Source organism: Anolis sagrei, chromosome 2 (genome assembly GCF_037176765.1).
Source record: "Anolis sagrei isolate rAnoSag1 chromosome 2, rAnoSag1.mat, whole genome shotgun sequence".
In the NCBI taxonomy this organism is placed as follows: Eukaryota; Metazoa; Chordata; class Lepidosauria; order Squamata; family Dactyloidae; genus Anolis; species Anolis sagrei.
Genome location: NC_090022.1, coordinates 84,339,430 through 84,359,296, shown reverse-complemented (window position 1 = coordinate 84,359,296; position 19,867 = coordinate 84,339,430). Strand labels below are relative to the sequence as shown.

General features: G+C 39.8%; 1 protein-coding gene across 1 annotated transcript in view; it reads right to left on the bottom strand.

Moving 5' to 3' along the window:
• Positions 1 to 3,643: 3,643 nt before the first annotated feature.
• The window catches only part of SPARC (secreted protein acidic and cysteine rich), a 29,476-nt gene continuing 13,252 nt past the window's right edge, over positions 3,644 to 19,867 (bottom strand). The window contains exons 2-10 of the mRNA XM_060765488.2: positions 17,671 to 17,740; positions 14,993 to 15,043; positions 13,029 to 13,113; positions 11,845 to 11,966; positions 10,403 to 10,523; positions 8,197 to 8,330; positions 6,602 to 6,750; positions 5,445 to 5,593; positions 3,644 to 4,369 (exon numbers count right to left, since the gene is read on the bottom strand). Of these exons, the coding sequence (XP_060621471.1) occupies positions 4,341 to 4,369; positions 5,445 to 5,593; positions 6,602 to 6,750; positions 8,197 to 8,330; positions 10,403 to 10,523; positions 11,845 to 11,966; positions 13,029 to 13,113; positions 14,993 to 15,043; positions 17,671 to 17,727 (897 nt within the window). The 5' untranslated portion in view covers positions 17,728 to 17,740 and the 3' untranslated portion in view covers positions 3,644 to 4,340. The remainder of the gene's footprint in view (positions 4,370 to 5,444; positions 5,594 to 6,601; positions 6,751 to 8,196; positions 8,331 to 10,402; positions 10,524 to 11,844; positions 11,967 to 13,028; positions 13,114 to 14,992; positions 15,044 to 17,670; positions 17,741 to 19,867) is intronic.

Genomic DNA, 19,867 nt, shown 5'->3' with positions numbered 1-19,867 from the left:
ATCTTTGGATGTACTGTTACAGCTGCTGCAGTACTTTGCCAGTTATTAGGCATACCATATTACACTGGCACATAGCCTAGCCTGTATTGCCTGTGATGTCATGCTCACCACTCCACTTTAAGTTCCCTTCCTTTTCCTGTAAAGTGTCTCTCTTGCACAATGTTTAAAGATGATGGATTCCCTCTACTGCAGCAGGGAGAACTGTGATACTGGGCTAGCATTCTGTCAGAGAATGGGAAGCATGCCACCTCATCAAAAGATTTGTTGGCACAAAAGCTGATTGATTCGGGTCAATGACAAAGCCCTGCAAAAACATTATTTCGTTGATCTTTCTGTTCATGGCTCAATGGTTGCCCAATTCCTGAGGCACTCCAGCTGACACTGGACTCCCAACAACCCTAGACAGCACTGTCACTGGTGAAAAATGCAGCCAGTTGCAGTCCAACAGCATCTGAAGAACCTAACTTTAGAGGTGCCAGACACAGCCGTTCCATGTAGAAGGTGGGACAATAATGTAGAATAGAAACAATCTTATTTATGTACAATGTTTGTGTAAAACTCAATGTACAAGTTTTCCTGCCATGTTGAAGGATCACTTGTCTTTTCAGCCTTTATCACCAAAATATATTATCCAGAATAACTCCACACTTTGAAGTTCAGCAGCCATTTTATTTAGACTTAAAATTGATGATTTTAAAAAATGATTGTAGGCAATTACAATAAAACCCCTTATGCAGAAAATATTACCTTTGAAACCAGTTTATCTAAAACTAGAGATAGATGGGTTACACTTCTGCCCCTTGGTCCATTCCCCCAACAGCCAGAAATGTGGATAAAAAATGAAACCAGAAGGGACTGAAAGTCTTGTTTCAGAAAATTGGTATTTTGTAATGTTAAAACCTTGAGGAGTTTTGTGATCTTTATAAAGGGGACTTCTGGAAAAAGAAATTCACTCCTTTTTTTTCATAAAAAAGGGAGATCTATGGAGACTTAGGGCCACAAAAACAGTTTTGGAGAATACCACGTGTACCCAAGATCCCAACTGTGATTTAAACAAGTGGTTCCCAACCTTTGGCTCTCCAGGTCTTTTGGACTTCAGCTTCCAGAATTTCTAGCAATACAGTGTCATTTGACTTATATAATGAAACTTGAGCATCCACTGATTTGGGCATCCATAGTTGTTCCTGGAACCAAACCCCAGGTTTTATGTTCAAATAGCACCAATCTTACTACAGCTGCATTGGTTACCAATTGAGCACCGGATCACTTTCAAAGTGATGGTACTCACCTTTAAGGCCTTGCATGGTCTAGGGCCGATGTATCTGAGGGACCGCCTCACCCCCTACCAACCCCAGAGATCCCTCCGTTCTGAGGACCAAGATCTATTGGAAGTCTCCAGTGTCAAGACCTTGCGTCTAACAGCAACCAGACGCAGAGCCTTCACAGCAGTGGCACCATCACTCTGGAATACTCTGCCACCTGAAGTCCGTGCCTTGCGGGACTTACCAGCTTTCCGCAGGGCATGTAAGACATATCTGTTTCGACAGGCTTTTAATGTTTGATATTGCTGTTTTTAAATTGTTTTAAATTGCTTTTAAATTTTGTTAGATTTTAGCCATTTTTGTAAGCCGCTCCGAGCCCCAGGGGAGTGGTGGCATATAAGTTTAAATAATAAATAAATGCTTTGTCTATGATCCCTAGCATGGAATACCCACGGGTTTGGTGAATAAATGTTTTGTGAAGTCGAGGAAAGGAAAGATATTCAGACCACTGACAGCATACAAGAAAATATGAGGAATGTGTTGCTAGATGGAAATGAACCCTGACAATTCTATATTCTTGACTAACTGGGTGCAGTCATCATTGTGTACCAAAGCCATGGGAATACCAAATAAATGTTCTGGGAAATGCTACAGACCCTAAATAACCAGTGTGCTGTTTTCATAACTTTTGAGTTTATTTTCCTTTCCAGTACCTTTTCATATGCATGAAAACCAGGTCAAAGAGCATGAGAAGACATTGTGTGGATGATGACCTTGCTCAAAGTTGTAAGCAGCAAAACTGGAAATGTAAGCAAGTTATGCTTCCTCCTCCTCCAGCTCTCCAGTTGTAATGTGAGAAGGGGCAATCTAATGTTGTCACTCAGCGGAAGCATTCCCAGGTTAGGATTGTTGCACCTGATAGGCACACAGTGTGCCATATTATGCTGAAGAAATCTCTATTGAATTTGGCAGTTGGCAGAGCCTTGGGACATTTGTGCCTAATGTTTGCTATTTGGCACATTTTCCATCAGAGCTGCATTTGTGTTTAGTTTAAGAGCTGAATGTGGAGAGCTCAATTTTCAAGGAACAGAGAGATGCCTGGCTCAAATATAGTCAAAATATAGGGTTTGCTATTATCCATGGTCCCAATATCCACAAGGGCCTTGCAACGTATCCCTATATATATATGTAGGGTCATACTGTACATGTATATGTACTAGGCTTGGGTAACCACGGAAAAAATTGGTTCTAAACTCGTTTTGTTTTTAGGGGGCCCTTGCGTTTCGTTTTTTTAAATAATTCCGAAATTTTCCTTTTAAAAATTTTGAAATATACGAAATTTCGTAAAATTACGAATTGATTCGTTAATGGTGGACGCGATTGCGCAATATGCTAAAAAAAACCTCCAAATGGGACAGGGGAAACTTCTGAAGCTTCCCTCTCCCTCTGTTGTTGACTGTTGGTGTGATAAAACAAACAACAACTATAAAACTTGCACCAGACATGCGAAAATAATTACGAAATAATTACGAAATAATTTCAAAATAATTACGAAATAATTATGAAATAATTACGAAATAAATTGAAAAAATTGTTTCGAATCTAATTTACTCCTCACACTATTCCTGCATGGCTCAATATTGGATCGTAAGCTAATTTAAATACGAATTAATAACGAATTACGAAATTAACGAACGAAACCGCCCAAGCCTAATATGTACATCAAAGCTTATCTTGCTTCTCATGCTAATCTTGACAAGTTATTTAAACAGAACAGTAATCAAATATTTTGATAAGTGCAACCCTGTTTCCTCTAACACTGTGTGTTATTATCAACTAAAAAGGAGAGAGAATAGGTGTTGAGTAGGGTTGCTCGTAGAAGCCCATCTTCACTGAAGCCCATTGCATAATTCTAAAAACATGGAAAAATCTGTATTCAGTGCTTTGAGTCCAAGGATGGAGAAAGTACAGCTGATGGGGCCACACCACCAGGATTCCCCATGACTCCCAACAGCCCTCACACAACATTTTATTTCTACGTAATTGTGCAACTTATGTCCCTAAAGCAGAGTTTCTCAAACTGTGCTCGCCCAGATGTTTTGGAATTCAGCTCCCACAATTCCTAACAGCTGGTAAGCTTGCTGGGATTTCTGGGAGTTGAAGCCCAAAACACCTGGAGGAGCAGAGTTTGAGGAACACTGCCCTAAATCGGGGAGAAACAGTGAAAATGGCTAAAAAAAACCCCAAGAGCATCGAATTGCCAATAAATCACAGCAGAAAAAAGATCCAGTAAAAAAACAATTAAAACCAAACGTTGGTAAGCACCAATTCTAACATTTTAAGGCATGGTAAACAAAGCAGCAGACAGTACAGTCACCGGGTAGCAATGAAGCACGTAGCATTTTTAAGTTTTTATTTTAGAGGATGTGGGTGGGTTACATGACTTTTTCCCCCTATACATCTTCCATGTTCTGTTTTCATGACTTTTCTAGTTGTCTGTTCCCAATTTTTACATTCAAAAATTATAAAATTCCATATAGACACCATCCTGAATTTTGCAGGCCTCTCCCATTGCTCTCACTTTCCATTCTGGTAGGGAATACAATCCAAGTCACCTAAACTTTTGAAAAACAATTATACAACCTGACTTTATAAAGCCCTGTTTCCCAACACCCCTTTATAGTACACCTTCCTTTACTTGCCTTCTAGAAATTAGGGACCTAATACTCTGGAATTCCTTAGCCTGAGCGTTAAATATCCAAAAACGTGAAGATGTTTTTAAAAGTTAGAAACAGAGTGGGCCAGGAAAGGGATAGATTTTGAATAGAAGTAGATTTTTTTCACTGCACTGATATCAAATCAAAAAGGTCAACAGAAATGCAGATGAGGGAGTGAGCAGAGTAATCTAGTGGTATAGATTAGGCTACTAACAACTTTCTGTGGTTTTTTTTAGCACCGTTAATATATAAGTTTAGATCTATATTAGCACCTTGTCCCCAGTAAAACAACCAAAATAAAAACTTCAAATGGAAATGAAAGAAAATGTTGAGTTGTGGGTAGTGGATGAAGCTGCTGAATTTAGATCACCAGATCTTTGTCAATGTCCTCTGTAAAAGAAGAAAAAAGAAAGAAAGAGGTTAAGAATCAGCTTTGGTAACTTTCACATGCGTTTAGTCAATCTGTTGGGATTTTTCAAAATACTAGATTTGCTTTAAGATAGTAGCTAACAAGGTCGGGATTTAAGTGTAATTTTTGGCATGCTAAGATAAAATTAAGGTTAGTAGCAGGCTTACCATCTCTGCATTGAGCTGGTGGGTTTATGGTGCTGAATCTAAAGCTGGAATGGCAAGTGTGAAATTCTCCAGACAAGCAATTCCCAACATCCCTCATTATTGGTTACACTGGTGAGGGCTGCCAGAACATACATGAATCCTACCCTGGTCTGAGACATATGTCATCCCATTCTGCTGTTGCACAGATTTGATTATTAGCAGCCTGAGAGGGCTTAGAAATCCAATGTAAGGTACATTTAATTCCTTGAAGTCTAATAAGATAGTTATTAAGAGTGCCAGCTAGTTTCAGTGATTGCTAAGCCCAATGCTCATCACCATTTATGTCAGTTTGTGAAAGTGGGTTGAGCTCCAATCTCATACACAGTTGTCAGAGAACAAATTCCATTGAACTCAGTGAGACTTTGTGAAAATTCATTGTTCTTGTGTGCCTTTGAGTCCTTTCCAACTTGTGATGACACTATTCAACCCTATTACAAGATTTTCCTAGCAACACTTGCTAAGGGCAGATTGCCTTTGCCTTCCTCAGAGGCTAAGGTGGGGTATTACTTGCTCAAGATCACACAGTGAGTTTCTGTGGCTCAGCAATTATTCGAATCCTGGTCTCCTAGTGTCCTAGTTCCACATGAAAACCACTGACTTTCTGTGTTAATTGTAGCATTGAATTGTTCTACACTGAAACATCTCCTTCATGTTCTTGGTCATTATTATCCAGAATTTTCAGAATCAAAAACCTGTGGCTCTCCAGAAGTTGTTAGATTTTCATTCCAATCAACCATGTCAGAATGGTGATGTATGATGGAAAATAATGTCTTGACAGCATCTGGAGAGTTATAAGTTCAGTGCTATTTCTCTTCCCAGCAACTCCTTAACATAGATGTGTGATACTTACTCTCTTTAATGCCAAAGCAGCTGGCCCATTCCTCCAGAGCGATGTACTTATCGTTGTCTAGGTCACAAGCCTCAAAGAAGCGAGTAGTGCAGTGCTCCATGGGGATGAGGGGAGCTCTCAGGGGAGCCAGCTCGGTGTGAGACAGGTATCTGAAAGGAAAATCAAGGTGATTATGAACATAATAACACCCAGGAATACTATAGATTGTGGCTATCACTAGAAAGACTCCTAATAGCACAGCCCCCATCCCCAGCATGTGAAATATACCCAGAAACAGGTCGAACATTTGAGGCACCAAAATATGGGTTGGCCAGTGATCATTTCCTTAGAGTAAAAGTGCTGTACAAGTGTGTCAGAGTGGGATTTTTCCATGGAGAGTATACGAAGGAGAAGGCAATTATCTCATCACTTTGGCCTTTTACCCATTTTCTTCCTTCATAGGTTTAAACCAGTGTCACCATGCCTGTTCAGTAACTCCAATCCACCCTCTAATTAAGTGAACGATTACTTGGTATGTTGAATTTATGGAATGTTGGATCAGTCCATACCAGACACTAGTGTTGAGAATGAGCTCAGAGCTCTCACTTTTTAATGCTGCCAATAAACCCCTTAGGCAATGGTATCAAAGCCTTTAGCAGAAAGTTTGTGTGCTCATAGGTTTGCTTCAATTAAATCCAGTTCTGTTATCTTGGGAATCTGAAGTTTTGTTTTTTGTTTTTGCTGAAAGTCAAATTCATGATCATTGGTAAAACTATATTTCATATGAAGTAGAACTGGGGGGATGGAATGACCACAACTCCCCAAATCACCTATCTAGCATGCCTGGAGATGTGCTGGTGGGGAATTCTAGAAGTTATGGTCCAAAAAAGTAACTTTTCCAAGTCGTCCACTGAAGATATCTATTTAACATAATCAATTTATCACTATCCTGACCACCTTCTTCAAATAGTAAAATCTTTGTATGGTCTGTGGTGAACTAGTGACCACTTCCAACCCTTACATCTAAGAGAGAGTCATAGTTTTATTACCACACCTTAGGGTGAATTGTAGTACCCAGACATTTTGGTTTTAAACTAATAGCCGAATGTATTGAGTATAATACAAACTATGTAGGGTTTGAGATAGGCTAGTATATGGGCCTGTAAGTACATGCATACCCATCAACTGGATGTTGGTCCAGCTGGCCAAATTGCCAGTGCACAGGGAAGATGTACATGTTGTAGTTCTTCTCAAAGTCACGGGCCAGCAATTCCATAGTGTGGTCCCCAGCTTCCAGGCGCTTCTCGTTCTCATGGATCTTCTTCACCTGCTCAGCAAGATATAATATGCATTTTTAAAAGTAGTCTGGGACTCCAGTCAGAGTTTTGCTCCTCTAAAAGTGAAAAATTGTAATGTTTCGTGCTGGGGCACACGAGGGTGCATCTGCACTGTAGAATTTATGCAGTTCTACACTACTTTAACTTCCATGGCTTAATGTTATGGAATCATGGCAGTTGTCGTTTTTATTTATTTATTATTTATTTATTTACTTTGCTTATATACCGCTGTATCTCAAGCCCGAAGGCGACTCACAGCGGTTCACAAACAGTAAAAACAGTAGAAACAGCAGTGGTTCCATACAACATATAACAATTGACTTAACACATTATCCATAAATTACCAATAAGCAATTACAATGCACAATTATTACAAAAAAACAACCGTACCCAATCTTCTCATCATCCAAGCGTAGTCCAGGTTCGTCGTCCATTGTTCCATTCCTATGTTCCATTACCAGATTGCACTAAATTACTCAAACGCCTGCACAAACATCCAGATCTTCACCTTTTTGCGGAATACCATTAGAGATTGTGCTAGTCTAATGTCCGTAGGAAGGGCGTTTTTATAAGGTCTTTAGCCTTCTCTTGTGCTTCACCAAACTATAAATCCCAGAATTCCATATCATGGAGCTATGGCAGTTAAAGTGTTGTCAAACTGCATTCTACAGTGCAGATGCACCCAAGTAAGAACTGTGCATATGTATTTTTGGTAGAAGTGTATTATTGACAGTGCACTAAGCAGTGTGACATGACATAGAGTACCTTTGTGCTCAAGGGGGAAATTATGTGTGGTGAGAAGTATTTGTCACACAAATTCTTGATGGAAAGGGTCTATGATTTGCATTGTGCTCCTTATTTGAGCAGCTAGGGCCATGGAGTACACAACATGGCTGATTTCCAGGCAGGTATATTTTGCATGAGCCTGCTGAACCCTATCCTAGATCTAGCTTAAGTGTGGGAAATGGCTGTTCAGATGTTGCTGAACTGTAGCTCCAATTTAGCCTCATTAAGTACAGCCAATGGGAAAGGAATGATGGGAGTTGGAAGGTCAACAATAAATGTTCGGTATCTCTACTGCATTGAGTGTAACAGTGCAATACATATTTGCAAACACACATTATATGACAACATACATTTTTAAATACTATTGGGATGGTTCAGCTCACAACAGACCAATAATCCTTAAAATGGTAGTCTCCAAGCACTACAAGCCCCTGAAATGGTAAGCCATTGACCATGCCCTTTAGGATGTATGGGGGCTGTAGTCCCAAACATCTGGAGATTGCAAAACTGCATTGGAAACTAGTCTGTGTGCTATGTAAGCCTTAATGGGGGATAATTAGTAGACCTCTTTAATTCTGATCCCGGCAAACATCCCCCTTCTCTGCTGAGTATAAGCTCTGTGAAAGTGATTATGTGCTGCTCTTGCTTACTCTGAGTTTCTGCTTCTCAGTCAGCAGGTTGTTGTCTTCATCACGCTCATACAGGGTAACCAGGACATTCTTCAGCCAGTCACGCATGCGCAGAGGGAATTCATTCAGCTCAGCATCAAGGCAGGCAGGAATTACTGAAATTCAAGAAGAGGCCCATCATTCCTGAACCACAATGAAAAACAACTAGCCATTATTGTACTCAGCCACAAGACCACTTGCAGTGTTTGGAGGCGGGGAGATTATCAGTTTTCATATCTGATACAAGAGTAGGGGTTTGAGAGATTCTGGGAGCTGTAATCCAGAAAGGTAATCTTTTGAAGTTTTGCTCATTTCAGTTAACAGCCTCCCTAATAGTATCAAGATTAGATATATGATGTGTCATCTCTTGCCATTTCAATCAAAACCTTGGACAAAAACTTTTTGGGAGGAGGGCAATATTGCAAGTAGAGCATCTATTTATTTTTTTTACAAGAACCTCTAAATCATTTCAGAACAATGCTCTGACTTAATGCACTTTACTTTGGTTTGTACCATCAAAAGACAGAATAGGCTTAACTTCAGACCATTATATTTTTTACTAATCCAAATTTAATAATAATAATAGTAATACACTTTTATTTATATCCTGCTTTTCTCCCTAAACAGGACCCAAAGTGGCTCACAACATTTTGAAAAACAATACAAATCATTTGTTTAACAAAAAATTGCAAGTTACAAAAAAATCTTGTAGGTTCAATGTCATGTATTGGCAGCAGAATTCAACATTCCAACATTCCAAGGGAGAGCAGAAGTATCAACATTCACTTGACCTGTGAGAGGTCCCTGGAATTCCATACTTTCAACTGACATTGCATGAATATCAAAAGCAGTCATGCATTCAGCTAATTCAGATCTCCCTAACTGGATGCTTTTCAAATACATTTTACTAAAGCTTTACTCAGAAACCAATGGGCAAAGCTTCAACAAGGACAGGCACTCTTCTTACTGTCTCAACTTCTCTTACTTGCAGAAAATGGCTGGGTATTTCATCTTCCTTACACCCTGATAGATAGTTGAACAGATCTTCTTTGCTTAATGCAGCTACTGGCTGTTAAGATGGGCTTTGTAAGGGGTCAAGTCAGGAGACATTACTAACTTAGTAGTTGAAGTAGAACATTGGGAATTATTTAAGTTTAACTTATTCAGTAGTTTATTTTTAATAATGTTAGCCACCAATGTCCGACAGTTTAGGGATAAGTGTATTAATGTATGTCATCACCTTGTCTACAGCAGCCACTTCTTACATTAAAATTAGGGTAAACATAAAGCCAACATTAAAAAAAATATTCCGACGGCACCTAACACAAAACCACCATAGGTCATGCATTCTGTTTTCTGACCTGATTTCACTTTACCTTGCCTGCTCAGGATTTTGGCTAGGGATATGTTTATGATTTATTCAGCATGTTTTCCCTGCCACATTCAGACTTAGGGAGCTTGTTAGTCAGACAGGACAGCTACAGAGAAACACTGGGAAACAGGAAATCATTGTAGCCACTGGGCGTTCCACAAACATATGGAGCAGCTCAGGATATCTGGAGCCAGGGCAAGGAAGAACTAGGGAAACACTTACTAAGAAGAAGCTATCTCAGAGCACTCCCTCCCAGACTGCAGAAGAGAAAAGTACCCTTGACTGATCATTTTGTCATTTAGTTGAATTCTCAGGTCCAGTTGTCTATCACGGAGGGAAGCTCCTCCAAGCAGGATTCTTTTAACACATTTTGCTAAAGAAACCCACTGCTGCTTTAAAATTAGGGACTACATTAAGCTAGATTAGCCAGAGAAGATAGGCACCCTGCACTTTATACTTTGGAGATCAAGGTTCGATTCCCTGCTTAGCAATAGAAGCCCACACACTCAGCTCCAGAAAACCTCACAATAGGGTTTCCATTAGTCAGAAATTACTTCAAGGCACAGAACAACAAACAAAGAAAGTAGTTTTTTCTCATGCAGTTTTCACATGAAAATGTCACTTTTGTTTTTCATTAAATGGTGCTCATTTGAAGATGGATGATGAATGTATGCAAAGCTGTGCTAGGTTCACTTTCCTGACATATCACCCTTGGTATAAGGACACCTCCTGGTTAAAAATATGACAGACTACAAGCTATCTGGAATAAATTACTTTCTATACGCATTATTCTTCACCATAAGGATGAAAACTTACATTTGCACGGTCCAATATAGTCCAGATGGAGCTTGTGCCCCTTCTTGGTTCCCTCCAAAGTGCATTTGGTGGCAAAGAAGTGGCAAGAGGTGTCATAGGTCTTGTTGTCTGTGCCGCACACCTTTTGGCAAAAATGAAGGTTACATTAGAAAATGGAAAACACTCAAATGCAGCATATGTTTTTGCACCTCTTTGACCTTCCAGGACAGGTCAATTGATGACTTCAGGTGCAGGCTAGCTCATGTGCTATCCTGTCTGGATAATCCTCTCTTGGTTCACCTTCATCTAGTCCACAAGTGAACTGAGGATTAATTCAAGGACACAACTGATGGACAGTCTTTTCAGAGACTGCATGCAGATCTGAAAACAGCTTTGAATGTAATGTGGAACTCCTTAGGAGATATCCTAGGAACAAAGTAGGAGTTATCCTGTTCTGCTCTTTTTGTATGGACCTGATAGTAGAAAAACAACTGGCAAGCTGTACAACCTACCCCCATTTACTTTAGACAGCTTGTCAGTTTCCCCTTGTTTTCTCTCCATTTTCACATGCTGGAAAAACAGAGTCCCATGAAGGCTATCCCATGACACATAGCCACTTCTGGTAGCTGCCTGTGGGAATCCATCTTGCCAGCGTGTGATTGAAGAAAGAGGAGGGAAGTGGGGGAGAAGATGGGAAAAGGACATGGGATGGCTGGCCATTCCTTGTCTTACTCCGGCAAGCCAGACCTTGCTGGGGCAAGAAAAGTCCCCACTCTTCTAAATGCTTTCTCCTACTTCCCTCCTGTCTGTGGGATACTATGCTAAGTGAAATTCCATTTTGCCAGCAAAATCAACCAATCTATCTTTTTAAATTAAAAAAAATAATATTTTGGGTATGTGTAAGAGAGAACTTTGCAGAGGTTGCAAAAAAATGGAGACTATGTTTGGCAGTTGTATCAGTTCTTGTATCATTCTGTTCTGGTTAAAAGACTTTATTTCATATCAAAAGCATTGCATAAATAAGTATAAAACTGATAAACTAGAGGAAGCACAAGTGGATAAATAATTTTAGACCAAAAACGGGCAACAGCAACTGCATTGTCTGTAGCTTTAAACAATTCTTCCTCTGTGCATGAGGCAGGGCATTGCGGGCAAGCATACAGATGCAGAGTTGTTTGTTCTGCTCCACAGTCACACAAGGTTAAAGGTTAAAATATAAACAGATTCTATGCAAGCCCACAGGTTAACCTGCCTTAGTGCTTTGAGTCTTGGATTAGGATTCTGGAAGACCAGGATTTAATTCCTCTTTAGCTTTGAAAACCAACTGGGTGATCTTAGGTAAGTCATGCTCATAACAAAATAAATAAGCAATCACTATTTCCAGTGCCCCCACTTTTGACTATTTGCTGTACTGGCCCAAATTCATGCCTCCTCCTGGCTGCCAATCTAAAGACTCTGCTCACCTTTTCAAACACTGCAGTGCTGGCAGGGCAGCTGGAGGGATCCTGGCAGACACACATAGGGGTGTTGTTCTCATCGAGTTCACAGACTTTGCCATGCTTGCAGTGATGGTTCTGGCAGGGATCTAAGCAAGAGAGGAGAAGCCGTTTTAGAAGCAAAAAACTGCATCAGTTGTGTTGTTTCATAAAAACCTGGTGGAACTAGTTATGAGGTGATGCATGGAGTCATTTTACTCAATGGCATGTTCTGAACCATAAAGATCAGTGTTTCCTTGGCTCACCAGAACTAGGAGATGCTAGCAGGAATGTTTATGGATGAAGACCTGATGTGAAGTTCAGTGGTCTACCATAGTAAATTACAGATGGTTTTAAAATTACTACAAATCTTTTCCCTTCAATTCACTCAATAGTACCAAATCAAATCTTGAAACAGTTACTTTATTAGACTACTAGATTTCCCAGAATCCTTTAGTAAACAAAGTCAGTGGTCTTTTTGGCAGGAGGATTCTGGAAGTGTAGTTCGACAATGGATGTTTTTGAAGCCCTAAAAACTGAATACCTGTAAAAGAAATGCAGAGTTGAAATTGGAAGAACTGGAATCACAGGAAGCATGTCCTCCAAGGACATTTCCCTTTCCCTGTGATCATTTAGATGATTCTCTCATGTAGTTTAAATCATCCTTGGGCTCTAAGGAGGTATAAGATAGGATAGTCTTTAACTATCGCCAAAACTGGGGGTGCAGTGAATTCTTGTGTAGATCTGTGGGTTCTTTTCACTTCTGACATTCAAAACAACTTCACGGACTCATAATTTTTTTTCATTCCAAGAGTATATTATCTTTAGCAAGTTGCTATAAGCCTGAACTCTCTATACTGGACCCCACTGCAGGAGTGGGTATTCCCTCACATGTTGCTAACCTGAAAACCTTAGAAGCCCAACCAGTACAGCCAGGGGCGAGGAATGCTGAGAATTTTAATCCAACAACATCTGCACACATCACACTCCTCTAATACAATAGTTCTCAGACTGCTTTTTTAAAAAAATATGCGGGCTACTAAAATATTGTCAGCATATTGATGGAAGATGACACTCTGCTGGGCAATATAGATCAGACACAATGCTTACACAGACTTTTCCTTTAGGAATTGATATAAAAAGTGTAATGAGTAAAGAATGACGCTACTTACTTTCTGCAACAACCTCCTCCACTTCTTCAACAGGCTCATCAAACTCTCCAACCTCAACCTGAACGGGGTTGATTCCCACAGGCTCCTGAGGAGAAAGGTGGAAAATGCTCAGTTAAAGCCTTGCTTTGATTATTCATCTTGCGATGCCACACTTGGGAATAGAGCTTGGAAAAATTGTTCTTTTGGACTGCAGCTCCCAGAATCCACTGATCAGTACGGGTCAATCCAGCTCTGCATAATATACATATATGTAGGCCATCTATAGTGTATTGCTCTTTAGATCAGTAATCCTTAGCCTTTCTGATGAGGGAGACTGTGCCAGGGACTGGTAACACATTTTTCCCCATCAGCTTCTTGCTTTCCTGGAAACTTGCTGTGGCATCAGACCGTGGGTCACCGCTTTGCCCAGTGTTAGACAACAATTCTCATCACTCTAGCCTGAATTGAAATGCACTATTTCATGAGAAATACAGTATTAATAAAAGCCTAAGCAAATAGTTATTATGGATATATAAGTTGATCACAACTAGTAATCATTACAATAACAACTAAATTTCCGTGATAAAATGGGCTTTTGTTTCTGAAGTAGAGGAAATGGCCACTACCTGCTTTCTCATAAATTACTGAAACGTTAGAACCTAAGAAATATTTTGGAAAGTAATTTGTTATGTTACATTTTGCAAAGCCTATTAAATGTAATTCTTCCAGTAGCATCAGAGATTGTGTAAGGACGATGTGGGATATAATGCATTTATTATTATTATTATTATTAGTAGTAGTAGTAGTAGTAGTAGTGGTAGTATATTCGTTTCCTGCCTCTCCTTGCAGCTTGGGGCTGGGTAGAACACAGTTAAAACAGACAGATAAAGCACAACACTATTAAAATACATATGATAAAAAACACACAAGAACATTTATAAAATGTAGATTAGAAATCAGATTAATATTTTCCAATTCTTTTGAGGGGGCATTTTGAAACTACTTTTAGTGTAATTTTTCACATGTATTATCATATCCTATTAATTTTGAGGTCCATCCCAATAATGAAAAACGATAATATAATATGGTAAATATTATATGGATAATATAATATGGTAAATAAAATAGCAACCTAAAAAGCCACAGCAACCTGTGATGCTACTGAAATAAAATTAAAATTTTTAGGCTTCACAAAGTGTTACATCACGAATTACTTTCAAAAATATTTTTCTAAGTGGTGGGAGACATCAAAACTGTCACCATCAATGGTGGGGTAGTGGCAATTCCCTTCTCCAGCTACAAAACAGCTGAAGCTGGTCCATTATATCACAGGAGATTCCTTATGAAATATAGGTGTCTTATATCCTTGCTACACCTGCCCATCCAATTATGCATTACAGGTAATTTTAAGGCCCTAGAAATATTAAATTCATTCTGTGAATCTAAATTCTGTGAATTTAGATTCTTATATAGACAAAATGGCAGGATTTCCATGTGTGAGGGTAATATCAGCAGGCTTGAAAAGGGAAACATTCCTTTTTCTTTAGGGTGGGAAATCCTCTGGAAGGGACCCCCCCCCCCCCCATAGAGAGCTCTCCCTGCCAGTGAACTGTTGAGGTGGGACGGACAGAAATCAGAGGAAGAGTGGATGTGGAGACATGATGGGACATCCTAGAAGAAGACATTGTTGTCTGGAACACTGACCAAGAACCTTCTATGGCACTAATTGGTTGATTGGCTTCATTTGCAGAGGGGAAATGTTTTCAACTCTTCTAACAGTGCTCTCAACTGCAGCTGATTACTCAATTGAAGTGAATGGAGTGAGGAAGGATTTGCAGTGAGGAAAGCTGCAGTGGTGTGGTGTCAAATAATGACTGTTACTACTGCCAGCGCACAAAAATAATTGCCCCTATATTTCAAGGCAGCAACTTCCAGAAAGCACCTGGAAGGAAAAAAGAAAAGAGTGACTATTGTCAAGCCAATACCTCTGTGGCAACGTCTTCGATTACTTCCATCTCCTCTGGCAGAGCATCTTGCTGAAACGAAGAAGAAAAAAGGGGGTAAGATGCTGCATATAGTACAAGCTGTAGTCCATGTGGGGCTTGTCTAATTTTTATGCCTAAAGCCTCCTTCCATCATGCAGAGGAAGGCTTCAGACTAAGACATGTGGGCAAGCCTCTTTTGGGCTCCGCACAAACGCTGTAACATGGAGCCCTCCAGATGTGGATGAAATGCAATTTTCCTTATCCCTTTAGGTCTAAAGGTCTAAGAATCTAAGTTGGAAACAGCTTGGAGGTGCACAACAACAAAGTCCATCACGAGAGTGCAGTCTTTCTAAACATCTGCAGCAGAATCTGAGAAAATTAATTTTTAAGATGCCAACTTCTAGGAACCTGCTTCAATAGCCATTTTGTTTAGGGAATACTGAGACCCGGAATAAAAAAAAGAATTTTTCCAAGCTCTAATGTAAACAGTCACATATTCCCTTCCTCCTATTTTAAGCAGTGCTTGCCTTTGCCCCAGTAGACACTCAGGTAGTTTGTCTTGCTCCTTATCTGACCACCTATGTTTATCATCCCTCTTTGTAAGATTTATTGGAAGGTGGGTTGCAACTTTCTTCTTCTCTTACAAAGAGGGATGATAAACATAGGTCAGGGTCAATTCTGAGGGACATGACAACAACAACACTCTTATTTTCTGAGAGTGACATTCTGACATTGTTCACAAGCAGAAAACTAGCAGTTCAATAAAATGAAATTCAGAAGAACTATATAAGACCAGACTCTTTGTCACCAAAGCAGGAGTAGAAATTGTGTAACGTTCTGGGTGTTCTTGGTCTGCCTGATTCTCATCCAGAGGAAGTAAAGCACCTCTCTTGACAATTCAGCCTACCTGGTTTACCTGTACTTTTATGAGTATAGTGACTCTGTAAAAGAATGCTAACTGAAGCCAAATGGTAGTAGCATAATTTATTTATTTATTCTTTATTTATTTATTTACTTTATTTATATGCCACTTTTCTCAGCCCTCAGGTGAGAAACTGGGGGTCCTTTTGTACTACATAGATCAATGCCATAGTCCTTACCTATGGAATCTTGTGATTTTTCATTTTAGAAAAGGGTATTTTAAATTCTTAGACAGAGAGCTCCAGTGCCTCCCTGAACGACAAACCACAGGATTTCATAGGATGAGGCCATGGCATTTAAAGTGAAATAATGCTACCTACTCCTGGTATTCTTGCAATTGCTAGCAGACAGAGTCACAGTTAAGATGAATAGTAGACTGTTGTTTGATTATTGGGATGCTTCCTCTTAAGGCCTTTGTGGATAACTGTTTTCGGTAGCATATATTCTGGAATGGAAATGTAGGGCCCCAGACTATTTTCCTCCAGTGGAGGCTGTTGGTTCCAGTGTTATTAGGGCATCGTTTCTCAAAGTGGGGGTCGGGACCCCTGGAGGGGTTGCGAGGGGGGTGTCAGAAGGGTCACCAAAGACCATCAGGAAACACAGCCATGGGGTTCTGTGTGGGAAGTTTGGCCCAATTCTATCGTTGGTGGGGTTCAGAATGCTCTGAATGCTTTCTTGTAAGTGAACTGTAAATCCCAGCAACTACAACTCCCAAATGTCAAAGTCTATTTTCTCCAAACTCCACCAGTGTTCACATTGGACATATTAAGTATTCGGGCCAAGTTTGCTCCAGGCCCATTATTGTTTGAGTCCACAGTGCTCTCTGGATGTAGGTGAACTGCAACTTCAAAAACTCAAGGTCAGTGCCCACCAAACCCTTCCAGTATTTTCTGGTGGCCATGGGAGTTCTGTGTGCCAAGTTTGGTTCAATTCCATCATTAGTGGAGTTCAGAATGCTCTTTGATTATAGGTAAACTATAAATCCCAGCAACTACAACTCCCAAATGACAAAATCAATCCCCCCACACCCTTACCAGTATTCAAATGTAGGCGTATTGGGTATTTGTGCCAAATTTGATCCAGTGACTGAAAATACATCCGGCATATCAGATATTTACATGGTGATTCATAACAGTAGCAAAATTACAGTTATGAAGTAGCAAATGAAACAATCTTATGGTTGGGTGGTCACCACAACATGAGGAATTGTATTAAGGGGTCGTGGCATTAGGAAGGTTGAGAACCACCGTATTAGGGGTTCCATATGTCTCCATATTTTGGTCTGAACTTTAACGGGTCTATCCAAGTTGCTGTCATTGATTTGGGGCTAGTGGTCAGCACCTTGGATGTCTCCTTGAAAGTTAAGACTAAAAGAACAGATTTGTAACCTGACTGGTATTCACCAACGCACTGTCGGTTGTTATTTGCTGTCAAGTTGATTTTGATTATGGCAATCTTCTGACTGAGAGACCTCCAAGAGCTCTGATCATCTATTGCCCCACTCAGGTTTTACAAATTCAGGTTAGCCTTGACTGAATCAATGCATCTGTAGTACAGTGTCTTTCTTTGCCTACTGCCATCCACCCTACCAAATTTTATTCTCTTTTCTACTGATATGAGGTCAGCAATGAAGGTATAGTAAAATATAGGATCTGAAATTCTCTAGAGTGTTATGAATAATGAAATGGGATTATTTCAAAGAGAAGAGATTGAAATCAATTCTAGAGGTTATTTTTAGGATTAGACATAATACTCACCGGTGCTGCCAGGGCCTTCCCTGCCAGGCAGAGGAGGAAGAAAACCCAAGCACGCATTTTTCTGCGAAGTCTAGAAAAAGAGAAGAGAAAAAGAAGAATGGTTTGATTAACAATTTGGGGAAAATTTTGTGTTGCTGCTGTATTATATTCTGTTACATGAATTTGTCTGAAAGTTGAAAATTTTATTCCACAACAATTGGATTGTTATTACTTCCTTACATCACATTTTATTCCATTCTTCTTCCAAGGAGTTCAGGGTAGCAAACACAGTCAGATCCCTCTAAGGCTTTAGCCTTAAGAAAACCTCATTGAATTGGTTGGGCTAACAGTTAACAGACAAAGAGGTAACCTAATATTATAAAGTGAGTTGTATTATTGTGTCAGATTTTGTGCCCTGGTCCTAAAGCAACACACTATCATCTCCACTATATTGCTACAGTTGCCTACTTGGACAGCTGAATTGTTTAGCAGGAGTAAGAAATGTGTGAATCTGCAGATGCTTTCAAGTTGCCTGTCAATTTATGGTGACCCTATGAATTTTGAAGACAAGGAATACTCAGAGGAGTTTTGCTAGTTTCTTCCTTTGAAACATAGCCTACAATACCTGATGTTAGGTTGGTGGCCCATCAAGCACTAAACGGGAATGATCCTGCTTAGCTACAAAAGTCAGATGGTATCTGGTATTTAAGCATCTTACCACAAGACTGAGTAAAATTCTGTTAGTGCCTTCTCTGGTGAGGATACTTCATGGCTACTGACTATGATGATTACATTTTTCCTCCAGCATCAGTCAACTCAGAATATGAACTGCTGGAGAATATGATCAAGAGATGCTTTTCTGTTTAAGTCCCATTTATGAATTTCTCAAAGAGATCTGGTTTGCCTATGTGGAAGAGAGCGTTGGGCTACATTAGCCTTTGGTGTGATCCAAGAGAACTGTTCTCCAGTTCTTAAATTAGGAGAGCACAAACCACATGAAAACAGCAATCCTGCTTGTACTTGCAAAATATTTCCTAGAGGAACCAGATGCGTAGGAGTGGAGAAGAAGAAGACATGTACAAGATAGTACACTGGCTTACGGAATAAGTGAAGTAATGGTTTATTATGAGTCATAGATGTTTGTCTGTCACATTGTATAAACCAGCTGAGAATTTCTGGCATAAAAGAGTGGAATTCTCATATTTGAGAGTTATATACTTTTGGTTATTTCAGTTTTGCAGTTGCTGTTCCTCATTTATCAAGTGGGTTACAAAACAAGAATATCCTTTTGCCCCCTTGGAAAATTTTTAAAAAATCACTTTAATTAAAAACAAACAAACAAGAAAATCATGACTGGGTACGATAGTTTTAAAATATCTGGAATAGGGTAGACAATTCCAGATATTTGGGGCAACAACATCCTCAAGAGCATGAACAATAGCCAGAGATTATCACTGGCTGGAGTGGGTGGGAGTTACACTCCAAAATATTAAGTTGTCTGTTCCTTCACAGTCCTTCAGATCACACAGACACAATGGCAAAAATGACAAAATGAGGCAAAAATAATGGCTCCTGTCTTGATCAAGTTGGGATTTAAAAGGGAGGGGGCAGAATGCAAAGGTGGATGTTCAATATCCTGCTTTTCCCTCACATCCTCTAGTGTTCAAAATATAGCTTTTGTTTCTTCTTTCGTGGTTAGATGTATATTCTGCCCTGATGTCAGATGTCTACCTCTCTTATTGTTAACTAGCCGTCCCCTGCCACGCATTGCTGTGGCCCACATGGGGGTTCTGTGTGGGAGGTTTGGCCCAATTCTATCATTGGTGAGGTTCAGAATGCTCTGTAATTGTAGGTGAACTATAAAACCCAGCAACTACAACCCCCAAGATACTATTTTCCCCAAACTCCCCCAGTGTTCACATTTGGGCATATTGAGTATTCTTGTAGAGTTTGGTCCAGATCCAACATTGTTTGAGTCCACAGTGATCTCTGGATGTAGGTGAGCTACAACTCCAAAACCAAAGGACATTGCCTACCAAACCCTTCTAGTATTTTCTCTTGTTATGGGAGAACTCTGTGCCAAGTTTGGTTCAATTCCATCATTGGTGGGGTTCAGAATGCTCTTTGATTGTAGGTGAACTATAAATCCCAGCAACTACAACTCCCAAATGACAAAATCATTTTTTGAGTGAAGGACATACATTGGGTTGTTAGGTGT